Source organism: Stegodyphus dumicola, chromosome 4 (genome assembly GCF_044657685.1).
Source record: "Stegodyphus dumicola isolate Sdum_Otavi_A_Nest chromosome 4, ASM4465768v1".
In the NCBI taxonomy this organism is placed as follows: Eukaryota; Metazoa; Arthropoda; class Arachnida; order Araneae; family Eresidae; genus Stegodyphus; species Stegodyphus dumicola.
Genome location: NC_140771.1, coordinates 14,748,389 through 14,767,441, shown reverse-complemented (window position 1 = coordinate 14,767,441; position 19,053 = coordinate 14,748,389). Strand labels below are relative to the sequence as shown.

General features: G+C 28.9%; 1 protein-coding gene across 2 annotated transcripts in view; it reads left to right on the top strand.

Moving 5' to 3' along the window:
* The window catches only part of LOC118204174 (E3 ubiquitin-protein ligase RNF220-like), a 97,343-nt gene that overhangs the window by 56,810 nt on the left and 21,480 nt on the right, over positions 1-19,053 (top strand). For both annotated transcript variants that reach the window (XM_085814589.1, XM_035376502.2), the window contains exons 8-11: positions 2,398-2,497; positions 3,089-3,169; positions 11,731-11,786; positions 15,550-15,580. In XM_085814589.1, the coding sequence (XP_085670715.1) occupies positions 2,398-2,497; positions 3,089-3,169; positions 11,731-11,786; positions 15,550-15,580 (268 nt within the window). The remainder of the gene's footprint in view (positions 1-2,397; positions 2,498-3,088; positions 3,170-11,730; positions 11,787-15,549; positions 15,581-19,053) is intronic.

Below are 19,053 nucleotides of genomic sequence, written 5' to 3'. Positions count from 1 at the left end.
AAGTGAGATGTCACAACACAACCATAAAATTTTCATCTTAGTTTCTTGTAAGCCTAGAGATGGTGCTAGGCATTTTGCTACTGCTTAAGTCTGGAGACCCTAAATTCTAAACCCTTTACTGCCTTTGAATTCGATCACATCGTGCCTCTCTCAAGTTCTAAAAATTTAACCATCCTTAAATTTTGCTGCTCAAAGTTTTTCTAAAGTCTAAGAATTTTTCCACCCCTGTATTCTACCACTTGGTGTAGCTGCACTGACTCTGCAGCTGGCCCTTTGTAAATCCAATTAATTCTTGATAAGCTGGTTTATTTTTTGTTATGAAAGATGTAAATTAATTGCTTTATTTGTTTTTCTGTCACATTTTAGCAAACAAACAAACAAAATAAATAAATAAAATAAAATAAAATAAATAAATAAATAAAATTTGGGACCTGCCTTCCATGGAATATTTTTTGCAGTGGAATATTTTTAGTGTTGTAGGATCCTGGCATTAAGAAAAGAGTGCTTTAATGGGCACAGCATGGGACTTCATAAATATTATGAAAAGTTATGATAAGTGATTCAAGTTTTCTATATGCTGTATCTATAACTTGTATCTGTTGCTTATCTAAAAGTAGGTAAAGAGTGACCTTTCTTTTTAACTTCTGTCAGAATGATTGGTGCAAGTTTGGTTTCCAGCTCTTCCAGCTTTCATGGTGAACAGGATTCCATAATTGGATAAGCTGTTTTACTTTAGTATGTTTAAGGCCTACGAAATATGTCACCTTTTGTATCTGAAATGGATTTTTTTAAATCTTGCATAATTTTAACTGTAGGCATTTGATAATAAGTTGATACGAAATAAAATGGCTGTGTTTTTTATTTTAAACTGCAAATTTCTACCATTTGTTTGGCTTCACTATGAGTTGTATTTTTTTATATTTTTATTTATTCAGTATTTTCATATATCTGGCATTTGGCATTTTCCAAGCTTTCCAGGTAGTCCACCTTTTATTGTACATATAATATTTATACATTAAAAATGCATATTTTGTTATATGTTTTACTTATATATTAATTATTATATATTTTATTATTTTAATTTTCTTTTGATTTTATATATATAGGAAAAGAAATTAAGAAAATCTTAAAAAATATAAATACTATATAAACAAAAGGAATTATTGTTTTTAATTAGCAAAAATATATTGAAATTGAATTGTATTAAATACTAAATTATAACTTTCCAAACTATAACAAAAATGCAAAAGAAAAAAATTGAGAATTAGTAAAAAATGAAATAAGGACTTTTGCAAAAGTGAAGTAGCCTAAGCTAGATGGCCAACAGACAGATTGATCTATTTTTGCTATCGTTGAAGTTGGACAAAAATAATTCAGTTTCCTGTTCTAATTAATTGGTAGGACAGATTAATATTTCTGTTACTATGCAATTTTCAATCTAAAAAAACCAAAATAAAATCAATCATTTCAAAACAATTACATAGCTCTATCCCCTATATCAATCTGAACAGCCAAGAAAAAACAAACGAACAAAAAAAAAAAAAAAAAAAAAAAAGTAAAGTAATTTCTTCAAAATGTGGAGTATGAGTAAACTCAAAAATTTTAAGTTGATTAAAATTACTCTTTCCAACCAGCAAATAGTAACTGGTCCACAACAGGTATGCTTACTGCACTACTTTATCTGTGTTAGCATTAAAATATCTGTCAATAAAAATAAAAAAATTTAAAAACTTGGGGGAAAAGGATAATAATGTAGATGTTGATGTTGCAACAGAGTAGTGAACTTGGTTTATGGAATGATGAAAATTGGATCATTAAATATAGCAGTCCCTGTAACCAATTTAAAGTTTTTTTATTCTTGAGAAGCATATTCTTAACATGTATTATATATCATAATCATTATGATGTTCCTGTTCTTTTTTACAATTGTATATTTTCTACATCTTCATAACAGCTAATTTCAATGAAATAAAAAAAAAGTATTAAGCAATTTGGCAGGACAGAAGAGAGAGAATGCAACATAAGTAAGATGAAAGTTTTCTTCAGAATGAGTTGGTGTCATTTCACATTTAATCCCTATTAGATAATAAGTTTCAGTTCCCAAATTTAAATCATTATTAGCTGAAGTGCTTTGTAAACATCTGCCTCATGAACATAATGCAAGAATCAAATAACATGTATTAATTTTGAAATGATGCAGTTCAGAGCAGCTGCTATTTTTAGTTTGGGAAAAAAAAAAAAAAAAAAAACCCGAAAGAAAGAACCGAATTGAAATGGAGAGTTACAAGGGTTAATACAAGTTAAAAATTCTATTTATATATTTTTTACTTTGTGTTATATATGCACACACATTTGCTATATTTTATTATAAATGCTATCTGTGAATATTTTATTTAGCTCTTCATGGACAATCTACTAGAAATGCCGTAGCAGATGAAGATGAAGATGTTGATGTAGATGTCATTGATGATAATACTGTGACTTACGGAGAACCTCAGTATCCTTTAGTTTCTTTTCAATTTGAAATTAAATATACTCATATATTCATATAAGCTTATATTATCCTGATCCTATTTATTGGCAGTATACATTAACTTGTGCAGACCTTTCGATGCAGTTCACTGCTTCTGCTATAATTTATCGAAGCTATAATGTGAGTCTATATGAGGCCCAGAAGTGCTGTGCTTTTAATCTTTATGTGTAGAAATACTTGCAGAAAATATTGCCAATGTGTGATCTAAAAAGCATTAAAATAACCTTTTCATACACAAAGCAGTGTGTGAAAAGATAATAATTGATAAAGAATAATTGATTATCAGTCATCACTGCAATAATTTGACGTTAATGTGCTTGAGAGAATATTGCAAAAATATGTGATGTGGATTTATATTTATTATGTGATGTGAGCTAAATATGTGATATTTAGCTCAAGCTTAATTGTTAGTAAACTTTTAAAAATAATTACAACATAATGAGATGCTTTTAAAATACAATAGAACTTATTAGTTATATCTAAAGAATGGTTTGATATAAATGTTTGGTTCTCAGTCATAAAAATATTCACAACTATTATGCTTAACGTAATTTGATATACTGAATTAGACGTCATTCCTAACTACACGGAAAATGGAGGGGATGAAGAACTACAACTACGAAAGGCTGTGCTTCTGTGAGTAATTTTTATATTTTCTCATGAAATGCAAATAATTTGTCCTTTTGATATTTGCTAAAGTAATTATCCACAATTATTTTCTTCTAAATACCATGAACACTTTAAAATGATCATCCCCAGTTTCAGACTTTTTTTTTTTTTTTTTTTTTTTTTTCTTCTTCTATGGAGAGATAGTGTTTGAAAAATAACTATTAATGATTGTGACAGTTGATTTTCATAATGGATTTGTCCTATTTGAATTTGTTAAAAAAATACTGAAGCAGAAGTGTGGTATATCAGTTTATTAATGCTATTTTATTAATAAAAGTATGAATTAATTACAAAGATACTCATCTTTGTAGCAAAAAAAGAAACTTAGGAAAAATATTAACTTAATTTTTTGAAATATTGTAGGTGAAAGATATTTTAAAATGAAGAAGACAGATTTTATGTCTAAAATAGGAAAACTGTTCATGCATTTTACATTATGCATTTTTTATGTTAAAGCTTTAAAAAAAACTTATAAAGCCTTCATAAATTGTTTATTTTTAGTTTAAAGTAAGTTACTTAATGATTAATTAAACATGTTAGAGTTATTTTTTTATGTTTTTAGTAAATTCAAAATCATTTCTTACTATTAAAATATTCATCAAATGAATTATATGTACTCGAATTTTTCTGTAGCTAATCACTTTTTAAAAAATAATATTTGAAATGTCATAAAAGTAGATAAATCATCTTTTTACAATCAGTCATTTATCATCCAATTTTATGTGTGACAGACCACCAGCAGAATCTTCAGTAACTTTTGATCATGTTTTTACATGTAATGCTTATACCTTTTGTTTTACAGATAGCTTAATTTAACATTAATGAGTTAAGATTTATAAAGTTTGGGTGGGGGAAAAAAGATATATACCTACATGCACTCAACTATCAGTTTTGAAATAAAAGTGATTAATGCTGTCAAAAGCTGAATGAACTTCTGTGGCATCAACTGAACATTAATTTGTCATACATTGACAACACTGATATGTTGTATGTTCAGATGAAAATGAATTGATAAATAGATATGCATTTATTTTAAAGAATTTAGGAATATGATAAATCATTTAAAGAATGCTATTCATAACTATCTAATCAGATCTGTAAAATAAACTGTATCAAAATGTAAGTACTAAGAAAATAATTAATGATCCAGGAATTATTGACTATATTGTTTACCATGAAAATAGTTTTATAATAAGAATTGGAAATGTTTAAGAGAGAGTCATCTTAAAGAGAAATTTTAATCATCATTTATGAAGTGCTTATTTATGTTCCAAGAAATATTAGTTTCTTTGAAAAGTGGTTATCTTTAGAAGGTTCTTTATATTTGATCTCTCTCTATTTGTAATTGTAGTGAAAAGCTCGCCCTCTAGTAGTAAAGTGACTAAAACAACAATTGCATTGAGAGAAGCAGTGCAGTTGGTTTACTGTTCCTGAAAATGATCTGCAAACTGTTGATGCAGATACTGTCCTCCTGTTTTTGTGTAGTATAAAAGTGAGTTTTTCAGAAATGGTGTATAACAGAAAAGATAAACTAATTTTTTTTTTTTTTTTTTTTTTTTTTTTTTTTTGCCTCAGTATACTTCAAAAGATTCTAAAATTCTAGAACTAAAATTCAGATAAATTTCTGTATCTAAAAGAAAGTCTTCTCTTGGATCTAATGTCCTTGTTAATTAAAGAGAGGATAGAGTACTATGGATTTAAAAATCCATTCCATCAAGAATGTATGTGCATTCCAAGCACTTCACTTCTAGTGATTACAGTTTGCTACCAGAGGTGGCATCTTATCGTGCGGCGTTCTCAAAGTCAGGGCTGCATGCGACCCCTGAAGCAATTTTATGTGGCCTGCAAATGCTTTTGTTGTAAAGATATCAAGAATTTAGTTTTTTGAAGTTCTAGTTTAGTATTTTCATTCATTATTTCATACTTGTAAAAAAATTAATATGCTCAGTTACGAGCTTATGCACTAAGAATAATTGCTTTGTTTAGGAATGCATTTATACGTAAACAGCTTTTTTTCGCAGTTGAAATAAAGTAAGAAAAGGAATTATTATTTTTTTAAATCAACGGTACATTAAAGTCAATAATCACTCTAAATATAAAGCTTTTTATTGAATCATTGATTTTATTGAGAATCATAAATTTAAATTCAGCGAATACCGTATTTGATGGTATATAAGATGCACTTTTTTTCCTATATTTGGTCTCAAAAAAGTTACCTGTTTCTTATACGTGAAGGTAATTGCATTCAATAATTGTTTATTTGGCTTTTACGAAACGTGAGACCTAAAAGAAACCATGCTATTGAAACTTTTTTTCCCTGTGTGTGGCCATCTAAATAAAGGTGCGTCTTATATGCAGTCAAATACGGTACATGCATTTTGTTATTTTACATGTTATATGATATTTAACAGTATATTAATATGTGAATACTATAGCCATCTTTTGAATACATGTATTTTAAAATTACATACATTAATATAATTTAAATAATCACAATAATCACTCTAAATATAAAGCTTTTTATTGAATCATTGATTTTATTGAGAATCATAAATTTAAATTCAGTGAATACCATATTTGATGGTATATAAGATGCACTTTTTTTCCTAAATTTGGTCTAAAAAAATTTACCTGTGTCTTATACGTGAAGGTAATTGCATTCAATAATTGTTTATTTGGCTTTTACGAAACGCGAGACCTAAAAGAAACCATGCTATTGAAACTTTTTTTTCCCTGTGTGTGGCCATTTAAATAAAGGTGCGTCTTATATGCAGTCAACTACAGTACATGCATTTTGTTATTTTACATGTTATATGATATTTAACAGTATATTAAAATGTGAATACTATAGCCATCTTTTGAATACATGTATTTTAAAATTACATACATTAATATAATTTAAATTAAAATTTTAAATTTAGCAGCATTGCCTTCATGAAATTTCGCATATGGCTCTGTTTGCTACCGTAGTACGAGGGCTATCCAGAAAGTAGATTACGTTTTGGAATAAAAAAATAAACAAAGTATAGGAAACAAATTTTATTATATACAGATGAAAGCCACACTCAAATACTACTTTTCTACATAGTCACCATACAAATTAAGGCATTTATCGTAGCGATGTACGAGCTTGGAAATTCCTTCGTCGAAAAATTCGGCCGCCTGCGCCTTCAACCACTTCGTTACCTCTTCTTGCCTTCCATCTTGCACAAAACTTGTGGTAACCAAGCTTTTCGCTGATGATTTCGTGCAACAAACTTCGCGAAATTTGTGGAAAACTCAAAGAAAGTTCCGTTATTGTGAAATTTCGATTTTCACGGACTTTAGCATCGACTTTTTCGAGAAGTTCGGCGGTCACTATGCTGGGTCTCCCACTTCGATCTTCGTCGTGAACATTGGTTCGGCCATTTTGAAATCTTATGACCCACTGACGCACTCCACCTTCAGTGATAATGTTGTCCCCATACACTTCACGAAGCTGCCGATAGATTTCTATCGGTTTACAGTTTTTTGCAGTCAGAAACCTTATTACTGAGCGCACCTCGCAGCTCGCGGGATTTTCAATTAACGCAGACATTTCAAACCGTCACAGTATCTGAACGGAGCACAGCACGAACCTCTCACTAGCACGGCTAGATGCAGACTGAGCTGCGCAACGCTCTGACCCCAAGATGGCCGCGCTAGCCCCGCCCCTAGCGGACACAGACGGAAACGTAATCTACTTCCTGGATGGCCCTCGTATATTTTATATTTTTTTCCAAGTATTTTAATACCCCAATTTTTGATTTAATACTTAGTAAATGTTTTCATTTGAAAGGTTATAAGTATGTGAGGTATTAATGTCAATTTAAGGATCATATTGTGTTATTAACACATCTTGTTAATAAATTTATGCGAGCTTCAAAAAAAGATATACAGTCAAAATTCGTTAATCCGGACTCGTCGGGACTTCGGCAATTCCAGATTATTGATTTTTCCGGATTATAGATCATCAGTTTAAATCTGGTAAGATGGCATGCAGAAATTATAAAATTAAAAATATGAAACCTTAATTTATGAAATAAAGAACAATTATGATCTAAAGGTATCAAAATTTACAAAAAAAAGCTTAATATTTATTTGTTTACTTTATTAAACATTTCTTTCAATGTAAGTTGTTTAAGTTGCTTCGTTTTATATGATAATACTTTCTCTTTAATTCTATAAACAGACATAATTTCTTCTTCAGTTACAAAGTTCCGCTGTTAAAGTCCTATAATTGCTGTGTCGAGAATACCGACTAATTTGTCAATCGAAATTTTTTCGTTTTCAATAACCTCTGTATCACTTTCTTCTTTATCGGAAGCGAATTAATATAATGACGAGGAATTTGATTTTAATCATATCAAAGACAGAGTACATCGAGATGAAATACTACATTTAGTAATTTTAGTTAGTTTAGTCAATTTATAAGCGAAATAAAATAAAAACATCTGCACTGAATATAAGGATAGTATTGACAGATTAACTTCCAATTCATTGTGCGGCGTGGCGTTTCAGCGTCCCCCCCTTCCCCCGGGCCGCAGAGCAGCGTGAAATTGATAAACAGATTTCGTAATGGTTTGAGAAACGAAGGTTATGCCTTTATCCATTTTTTGCAGCAATTCCACTTTTTGTTTAATGGACTTACTTTCGCTTTGTGTAGATCCTTTACATAATAGTAAATACATATCAGAAATTCTATTTGACATAATCGAAAGTTCAAGCTTGTCTACAAAAAATAATAAGCCGGATCCAATTCGAAGATTCAGGAACAACGCAATCTGCAACATTAACTGAATTAGATAATTTTAGCTTGGCTTATACCATCCGTTATACATTAAACACACAAGCGTGAACGTATTACACACATGCATATTCGCAGCCGTAAAAGTCTGCGCAACACGACTCATGTGCAGAAAGTTTGTAGCTTTAAGGTCCGGATTATAGATCATTCCGGATTATGGGTGTCCGAATTAACGACTTTTGACTGTATATACAGGGTTGCCACGCTACCTGGAAAACCGGAAAAAGTCAGGAAATTCGGAAATTGACCAAAAAATGATGGGGAAAGTCAGGGAATTTAAGTGTTTTAGTCAAAATCTGGAAAAGTCAGGGAATTTCATACGACGATCCCGCCAAAAAAGGCGAGTTTTGCGCCAATGTCAGAAGAGATAACTTTTTTGGCGAATTGTGTATCACGTGAGTATCATTCGGGCAACTGGCATAGAGCCAATTTTCGCAGCTCCAATTTGATTGTCTTTTTAGAAAGGCAAAGCAAGATTCCCGCAACTTTTAGTTTCCAGTAACCTCGAGAATCGCATGTGCAGTGCATGAACTAAAGAAAGTACTTGTTCTCGTATAAAACAAAATGGGTTTAATCCTAGTATACGGTACCATGAAGGTTAGAATAAAAAACTATGTATTGTAAAGAAGGAAAACCTCTCTGCAACAGATGTGGCTCTGTTCCATCATAGCGGGAAACAGCTGTGCATGCGCGATATATCTGTCACCAAAGCTCGAAACAGGTGTCAAATTCGAAGGTCACGTTATCAAGAGTTCATAAAATGAATATCATTTAAAATTTCTTTAAACTCTAAAGGAAAAGAAAATATTTTTTGGCACAAGTAAATTAATTCATGGATTAGTTATTTTGAGGGGGGAGGAATCTACGAAAATCCGTTTTTAAAATTATTGCGAAAAATCCAAGAAAAAAACGTTCTTTGATAAAACGTTTCTTCTTGGATTTTTTGCAATAATTTAAAAACGGATTTTCGTAAAGAACGTTTCTTCTTAACACGTGTTTCTCAATTTCCTGTACGCATCGCGGAGAGGGAAATTCTGGCCGCCAGGTTCCGTCGGCAAATCCCTTGGCAAATTTTCTCTCCGCTTTTTACATAGACGTTCTTTGGTTAGAATAATCTCCATGTATGGTACAGCGGGATTTGGCAACATGATGATGAGCAGTAAACGGGTCATTTTGTTCTTGGCGACAATTTTCAAAATCATGCGAAGGCCATATCGTATACTAGGATTTTACCGCAAAATCTTTTTTTGTTTCTTTTCTTTTTAATAAATACCTTGTCACTTTGCAGTAAAATAAAAAAAATAGTAATCAATCATCTAGGATAACCATGTAATGTAACTATATTCGCTAAAATATCGTTGATTATTCTAATTAAATTTTTAAGTAATTATCTTTATTTTTATGTTATTCATATCATTTAATGTTGCTTCTTTCCTCTAAATTTATTTATCATTAGTAAATAATATTTCCAAATTTCAGGAAATTTTCTCTGGCATAATCCTGAAATTAATTCTAGCACTATGATGACATCACGAAATTTAATGCACATATTTTTTCCTTATGTATGCTGCGAAATAAATATAAAATACCTCAATTTATTAAAATAGATTTCTTTTTTCATTTAGCTGCAGAATGTCTGCAAAAAAAAAAGCCTTATTTTATTCCAGATTGGGAAGATTCTAATCTCAATCTTCAGTGGAGAAAAAACAACTATTATATTTGTGTTTTCAAGTGTTAAGGTGCCTTTTAAGAACATACCTCACACAAATTAAATTTACCTAAAATCCAACCTAACTATTTAGTATTGCATTGTGATTTATAAGGACCGGATTAGCCTCGTCTTGAACTGGTGATGATCATGAGTAATAATTAAATAAAACATACATTTGTTATCCAATGTATATATCTTAAATTTTATTAAGTTTCTTAAGTGGAAAAGTAAACAAAATTATCAAACAAAGTATACCAAGAATAATTAAGAATAAATGTCGCCTGGGATTTATTGAATAATTAAGTGAATTTGCTACACAGTACAAGTAATATCATAATTAATTTACCTCTTAGCACAGCCAACGTACATTACGCGGATAGACAGGAATTTTCTCAAAACATACCTGGAAAACCTGGAAAAGTCGGGGAATTTCATTCTCCTGTTTGAGTGGCAACCCTGTATATAGAATATGTCAAAGGCATTCTGTCAACATTAGCTGTCAGAACATTTTGTCAGGCTGAGTGAGAATTATTATCATATTCCAAGTTAAAATATGTAACATACAACATATAAAATGATATACAACATATAATATGTATTATTAAAATATATCCCAGAATTTTTTAGTACTATCAAATGATGCTTTATTATGTGAAATATTATACTCAGAAACTGTGTTGAAAAATTAATACCTGAAGTATATAAGAAGTTTAGTGATATAAAATTTTATATGATATTTTCTCAGTTTACTGAAATCTGCTTTTTTACCATTGTGGTATAGCTTCTTACAAAGAGTTTATAAGCAACTATCAGCTCAGATCTACTCTTTGTTTCAGACAAATTTGAAACACCACCTATTGGTCAATACAGTTACCAATATATATTATATTTCACAGTTACTGTTTTTAAATTATTTAGTTGCTTGTTATCACCATTTCTTTATAGTTACTAAAATATTATCATGAACTTCTTTGTAGTGTAATCAGTCACTTTTGGTATTGACTTTTATAAATGCCATCAAGTTGTTGATATAATTAGCAACTTGGTATGCAACTTAAAATTTATAATATTTTAAATAAACTGTTAAAAACAATATTTATTGTAATGCTCATAAACAGAAAAAAGGAGTAGGAAAAAATTACCTTTATTGTAGCTGTACTCTTTTTTTTATTAATGAATAGAATTTAATGAACTATTTCTTTTCAAGCATATCTTGAGAATGTTAGCATTTAAAAGTAATCATTGATTCAGGCGAAAATACCTCATCCAGTGTGCAACAGATATTTTCTGTCTTATTACTTTCCTCATTCCTACCTAATACCCACTTCTCATTTGTCATTTTTACATTCTGAAACTTTTATTTACATTAATTTTATTATTTTGTATGACAGCACCCAAATCATCAATTTTACTTATATTCTATATTTTAAAATTCATACATCCTTCCAAATAACCTTTATTCAGCTGGTAAATGATATGATGGCATAGCAATCAGTATACCTAATAATATATAATATAATCAATATATTTAATAATAGTGTATAATCTAGAAAGTTTTTGTCCCCCTCCCCCAAACTTAAACTTCATATTTGCACAATGCAGTTGATAACACTGTTCCGATATACCATCTGAAGGATATCTTTTGCAGTATTTCATATATCATTCCCACATTTGGATATTTATACATTGCTGAACATTAAAATTTATAAAATTAATAGTCATATGATTTTAGAGTATAGTTGCATTTGAGAAAAAAGAAAAAATTTATTTTTCTTTTCCTCTAGCACTTTTTTAAAGCAAAACAAGAATTATGTACAAGAAAACTGCTACAGAACTGAAGTTGTTATACTTGATGAATGATTATATAATTCACAATACAAATCTGACAGAGTTTCAGAGAATTTCTGAAACATTTCTCTGAAAACTCAAATTCTGTTAATCATTTTATATACTGAAATCTTAAGTTCATAAATGCCTTTTTCCTCTTTTCAGAAATTCTAATGCTCAACCAAATGTCTTAGAATCCCGTAAATGGTCTAGTCATGAAGGTAATTTATAATTTTAATTTTAGAATGCCTTTCATTAATGAAGAGGTTTATATTTAAAATGTAAGAATATTTATTGATAATATGTTATGCATAGCTGTCTATATAGATATAAAACAAAAACAAAGAAAAGGAAATCAAATTCCTCTAATTGTGCACCAAATGCTGCTAAAAATAATGTGATAAAGTTTGTTAGGAAATGTGTAAGAAAATAATTTTTGAAGGATGTAAAATTTTTATTAGATAATTGATTACAGTACATTTTTGGAAAGAGCAAGTAAAAGTAATTTTTATTGAAACAAAATAAACTGCTTCAATGCAACAATTCCAACCCTGGATATGCTTTATGTAAAAATGTTTGCAATAACCAGAATCATAAACACAGTTTTTATTTTGATTGTTTTTGTTGCTCTGATGATGATCACAAAGTAATATCAAAGTTTTGTTCATTTGTTTTTCTCTATTCCTTTTGTTGTTGTCAAGTAAAAATTCCTTTTATTTGCTGGCCATGTGGTAGTGATTTTAACATCTTATGTTCTTTCTATAGTTCTTTACTTTTTACAGTAACTGCAGCAACAAAAGGAGTGCTTTTAATTAATTATTTTTGTTATATTTCTTTTCTAATTGATCTGAGTTTATATATACTTTGAATTGTCTGAATTTTATTTTACACATTATTTAAACGTTAAATTATTCTAGCATATGGTTTGTGTCAATTTAAGGCATTGTAAAGTACTTTTGTGTGCTATTCAAAATAATTGTATTAGAAATGGAAAGAATAATAAATAGTTTTGTCTTAGATAATGCAAAAAGGAAAAATAAACAATCTGAATATTTTTTTTCCTTCTTTTAATCTTATGTTGAAAATAAAATTTTATGATTTTCATGATTATTCCACAGTTAGATATATTTAAATATTAAATAGAATTTTTGCAATGTATTTTTTAGATTGTATACAGCAGTGGTTTTCAAATTGTAATTTGCGGAACCCTAGGTTTGAAAGCTCAGAGTTCCATAAGTCAAAATAAAAATTTAAAAATATATATATATATATATAAAACTAACTGTAGTTGACTAGTGTTTATTAACTAAAAAGTACTATAATGATACATTTAATTGTAGATCAGTTTTAAAATTTAATGTGTGATTATGATATGTCAAAGAGGAGAATGTGCAATGCTTTGCGACACTAAACAGTTTTCTAATAGAAAATGAATTGAATTTAGATAGTAGTGTTAAAAATTATGTCATGGAGCCTTTTTCAGCTGAAGAAAATTGTGACAGAATATTTCCCAGAAGGAAAACTAAGTACGACTGGATCAAAGTCCATTTGAGTACTATGATAAATCAGAATGCTTGTAAATGAACAGAAGAAAACAATTTATCAACATGTCAACAGACATTAGCTCTTAAATTTTTGGTTGTAGATCCATGCTTAATATCTAGAAGTTTCTTATGACTATAAACATTTTAATGCCATTCAGAACAACATGTTTAACTGATAAATATTTCTCAATGTTTGTGGCAACAAAAAAACAAAAAACAACAACAACAAAAAAAAGGGGGGGATATTAATGTGACTGCAGATAACATTAACAGAACTAACAGAACTACACTCTGACAGTTTGTGCAAAAAGAATACAAGTATGCCTTGTCACTAAATATAATGCAAGGGTAGGTGACACCTGGAGCATGAGTTAATGCTATGTATGGGTATATTCTATTAATTTTAAGTTTAAATTTTCTAATAAAAATTACAATATTTTGATTTAATTATTTTTACGCAAAGTACCTATATCATATTGATCTAGTTTAAATATTATTTTAAGATATATTTTTCTACAGGTGGGATGGGCTTCCTCCCCAAAAAAACCTTACAATTCTAAAGGTTTGAAGACCACTGGTATAAAGCATAATAATTTGAATTGTTTTATTTCAGCAATGCTAGACTATATTTGAAGCATCAAAATTGTTAACTGATAGTAGTGAAATTATGCAATTGTATAGCAGAATAAGGAGATTTACTGGATTATTTATTGCTGTCTTAAAAATTCTTCAGTTTGATAAAAATTCTTCAGTATTCTGCTGTGCATTAAATCATTTAATTGCATTGAAAAGACAGTCCAAATGTTAGATATGATCTTAATCCTACTTTTTATTTACTAGGAAAAATAAAAGTTGCTAATTTTGTAATATGAAGAAAATGATTATCCCCCCTTTTTTTCTGTTTGCTTTGAAAATAAAACTTCCTTAGTTATATCTGTTATTAAAGTAGCAAAGCTGTGAATATTCGATTTTTGAAACTATTCAAATTTATGAAAGCATGTATAATTTTTGCAGACTTATTAAACGTAATTTAAATACATAATATTTAAGAAAATACTAGAATTTGCAATAAACCATATTCCATCCCTTATTAGAAGATCTAAAACCTTGCAGTCTTTCATACAACTTTATTTTACATCTGTCCAAAAAATTTCATTAAAGCATTAGAAAATCTATAAAATATGTAATTCTGTTTAATTTTTTATGATATGTATTTTAAAAACTAGTTGAGGAAATATGGCAGCTATGTACATTAATATGGAAATGTTCCATTTGTATATAAATACAAAAGATACCAGCTTATGAATGAAAGTTTATAAATGTTCAGAAATAAGTGAAAACAAAATAACATTCAGAGCCTAACAGCACTTTTTTTTTTAATTTTCTGCTTTTAATTTGAAAAGTAGTATTAAATAGTGAAGACTTAGCTCCAGAAATAAAATATCAAAAGAGTGGGAGATGGAAAAAGCAAAATTTTATTTGTTTGTATAAAAATGAATTAAGTTGTCCCATTTTTCTGATTTATAGAAATATTTATTAGTTCAATTGTCATAACGTTTCACATATTCTATACTGAAATACCAACAAAAATTCTGAATATAGTAGAAGCTGAAACAGAAAAGATATAAATAAAATTTTTAATGCAGTTTATTTTGATGCCGAGAAAAAGATAAACTATTTATTTTGCTATTGAAAATTTTACATTTCACAAAACTACAATTGTCATATAGTATGCTGTGATAGTGGTACATAAATACATGCATATATGTTGTATTACAATAATTCATTATGAAATTACATTTCATACATTGTGATACAAATTTTAATAGATCTTCAATTTAATATCCTTTAAAGTTTTGAAAATGTGTGCAACAATCTAAGAGGGTGTTCCGTAAAGCATTATTTAAAAAAAATGGTTGCACTTTAATAGATTGTGCATACAAGGGAAGAGCTGATATGTTCTAATATGTTTCTTTCAGAATTTATAAGAAGCAATGAAAGTAACAGATAGATACAGCCATCAAAAAATGATTTTCTGAGTTTTGCAGTAGCTTTAGAAACGGAGAATCAAATTTTTGCTGTAATGTAAAATAACATGGCAATTGTTTAAAGTCTTATAATTGAAATGAGGTATTTAGACAATGCATCTGATGAATTAGAATGGTGCCGTCAGTACTCATTTGTTTTTATCAATCTGTTATAGGGTAATTTTTACAAATGCTTGTCTGCGATTTTCTACAAGCTGCTTCTTCAAAAAAGAGTTCTAATTATTTCCAAAAAGAAATATCATTTGTCATTAACTGAAATACAAATAGGGTTGTGTTTAAGTTGAATAATTTTGAAATTTAATGTTTAATTATATAATGTAATTATTCTCATGCTTTTTTTTGTACATATTTACTAATAATATGAAATAATGTATTTGCTTATATTTTCATAGATTGTGAAGCAGAAAAGACAAAAAAGCCTACGTTAGTATCAATCATATTTTAGTATACTTTATTTGCCATAATTTTATTATTTGTTGTATTGAAAATATAATATTTTATCTTGTGAAAATAAATTTAAAATTAATTTTTTCTGAAGAGGAATGAACATTTCATGTATCAAAACTTACAGTTTTAAAAGTTAAAAAATCTGAAAATATGGTATGTTTATGTAATTTTTTTAGTATAAAAATTTTTGTCTTATTTTTGAAATTCCAAATAAATTTTCTGAATAAATAGATTAATATGGGATAATATTATTGGTACTCATTTTAAACTCATAAATTGTACAGATGAGTATCAGATTTACATATTTTTTCTCTTACTGAATTAGTCTTAACCAAATCTTTTAGATATCATTTGCTTATTTCTTTTCCATGCTAGCATGTTGTAGTTACTTTTCATACTTAACTGCGAGTATATCTTAAAAATTTGTTAAAAAACAGTTGCATGTCGTGTGCCTTGGGTGTCATGTTAACTATGGCTGTTAAGAATGAAAATGTAACTTTTTGCCTTGATTGCTGCCTTATCTCATGCATCTACATTCATTCACCATCAAAAAAATTATGTCATTATCAAAATTTGTATTATATACATATACAGTGCTTACAATTTATTAAACTCATTGGTTTATAAACTTAGCCACTTATTACATTCAAATTTCTAGGAACCACAACAAATGCATACTAATCAGTCACTTATTAAACTTATCTTTGCCACTTACTGAACTCTTATTGGCAAAAGGCTGATTTTCCAGTGCCAGAATATACTAATTGTACCTGTCATAGTTTAACCATTGAACATATTGTGAACCTTGGCATAATTGTTCAAGTATTTAGAGCCTCAATAAAATGAATTTGGCTGAGATTTTTTTATTCTCCAGTTCCTGTATCTGTGGTGTACTGTTTTCAGCGTTCTATGTATGCACTGGATTTCTGAGGGGCAGAATTTCTTTATCTTAAGGTTAACAAAAACAGTCCTGTAGAGTAAACACACTGTAAATGAGTGAGGGTTCCTTCTCGAAGACTAGTTGATATGAGATGGGAAGGCAACTTCTGCTTCTCATCTTTTAAGGTTTCCACATTCAAAATTTTCTCTTTGGCATAACCCATTGTGTTCACAGAGAGTTATAAAAAAATTTCATGAAATGCCCTTTAGCATAACTGCACGTTAAAACTTCTTGAATGAAAAGGAGGTAGTAACTGTAGGCTGAAGAAAAAGCAAGGAGAGCATTGGTCATGCTAGTAATCACGAAGTGCGGATCGACTAAACACTCAGAAGACATTCTTTCTGCTGTCTTGAAGCTTAACCTTTTTTAATTTAAAGAAATTACTGAAAGAAAAATTTTTTAAATTTTTGTGAATTTGTAAAATTTAAAAAAAAGTACACAAAAAGACTTCATCCTTAAAGAAAAGGATATTTTGTTTAAAAAAAATGTTGTTCTTTGTAATGGCGGCCTGAGAAAAATTATATTTAAACTTAAAATTTCCTTAACAGCACTATCCCGTTTACTTAACAGCTTGTCCCGTTTGCTTTTCAATGTGTCCCATTACAGCTTATCCCATTTGCTTTTCAATGTGTCAAAATTAAAAAGTGTTTCTATTTCTTAATTTTTTTCCATTAATTCACTAAATGCTAGGATAGAATTTAGTATCAACTGACAGATGGCTCACATGTTGGAGAAACAGCAATTCAGCATTGTTTGTTCATAAGAAAATGCCTAGGGAGTTTTCTAAGGAGCAAACACATCACCTTGCAGCTGGTAACTGGATAAAAAATGTTTTATTTGGGCTGCTAAATGAACATAAGCCACACGAAACTTATAATACAGATGAAACTAGACTGCATTACAGAACATTACCAGAATGTGCATTAATATTAAAAAATGAAATAGCAGTTAGTTTAAGAAACTGAAGGAATAAGTTGTGTTACTAACATGCAATATAGACCCAACAATTAAGAAGACATCACCAGTTATTGACAATATCAGAAAACCTCAGTGTTTGAAAAGAGTCAGGAATTTCCTTCTGGCTTACAGAGCAACAAGAATTCATGGGTGACAAGTAGTATTTTACTGATTTACTTTTGAAATGGGCCAGTAAATTGAAAACTAAAAAACTCAGAAATTAGAAATTGTGCAGAACACATACCTGTGATCACTTTCTGAGAAACGTTAGTGTTTTCTCCTGCAAATACAACTTCCAACATTCCTTTAATTTTAGGGTATTATAAAAGCTTTTAAATGTGACAGGAAAGATATTCAAAAATGATGAAAAGAATTGAATTTTGTCAAAATGCAAGCACTTTAGTAGAGATAAATAAGTTGATATCTTTTATACAGAAGAAGCTTCAGAAAAATTTAAAACTATAGCTAATGTTCCATAGATCAGTAAGGGAAGTTATAAAGATTCATTCTTAGAATACATACCAGTTCACAACAATATTGAGACAACCTGTATAAAACCTGACAATGAAAGTGGTAAAAGAATTTCAGAAACTAGCAGCAAAGGTGATACAAAAAAAAAAAAAATGATGTGCCATCATCAGTTGCATCTAGAAAAGCACTGTGAAATCTAAGAAAAACACTTGAACTGAAAGCTCAAAATAACTGCTGGCACTTTTATGAAATTACAAATACAATTGAAAAACTGTTGTTGAATATTATGAAACAAGCACACATAAAATAGTTGTTTATAAGAGATAAAAGATCATCAAAAATGTAAATATAAAAATAGTTTTATAAATATTAAAAAATAAATTTCAAAATTGCATAAATAGTTTAATTTTTAATAATTATTTTAGGATTCATTATTGAATTAGTTGTTAATGATTATTTTACTCAAGTTTAAAACTGATATAATGATTTGCAGTACTCAATTTGCCATCTATTAAACTTAGCCACTTAATAAGTTCAAATAGGTTTGGAATAGAAGAGAATTTAATTAGTGGCGGGTGCTGTATTTATAAATAATTATATTTATAAATTTTTTAACCCTCTGACTGCTCAATTTGTGGACCGAAATTGCTTCCTTTTTTTTTCTTTCATATTTTTAAATCTATATATATTGGAGAATTGAAAAATTCACTTTTCCTTTCTAGAAAATAATCATGAGAAACTAAGTTGCCAGAAAAACCAATTTCAGATGTTATCAAAAAAAAAAAAAAAAAAAAAAAAATTAAATAAATTTCAGTCGAATTACAGTTTCTATTTATTGCATAATATAAAAAAGTAAAATGTATAAAACTGAAGAAAATATAAAGCGCTGAGGGAAAAATATCTTAGAAATGCAGTTTATTATGAGTTCAAAACAGGGTTCAAGGCAAAGTCCAACTTCACAGTTTTTGCACCAGATTCAGTAAATCTATGAAAAGTACCAAATTATTCTTAGTGCCAAAATCTATTTTAAAAAATGCCGAGCCCGGATAACTGTTAATTATCAGAACAACACTTTCACATA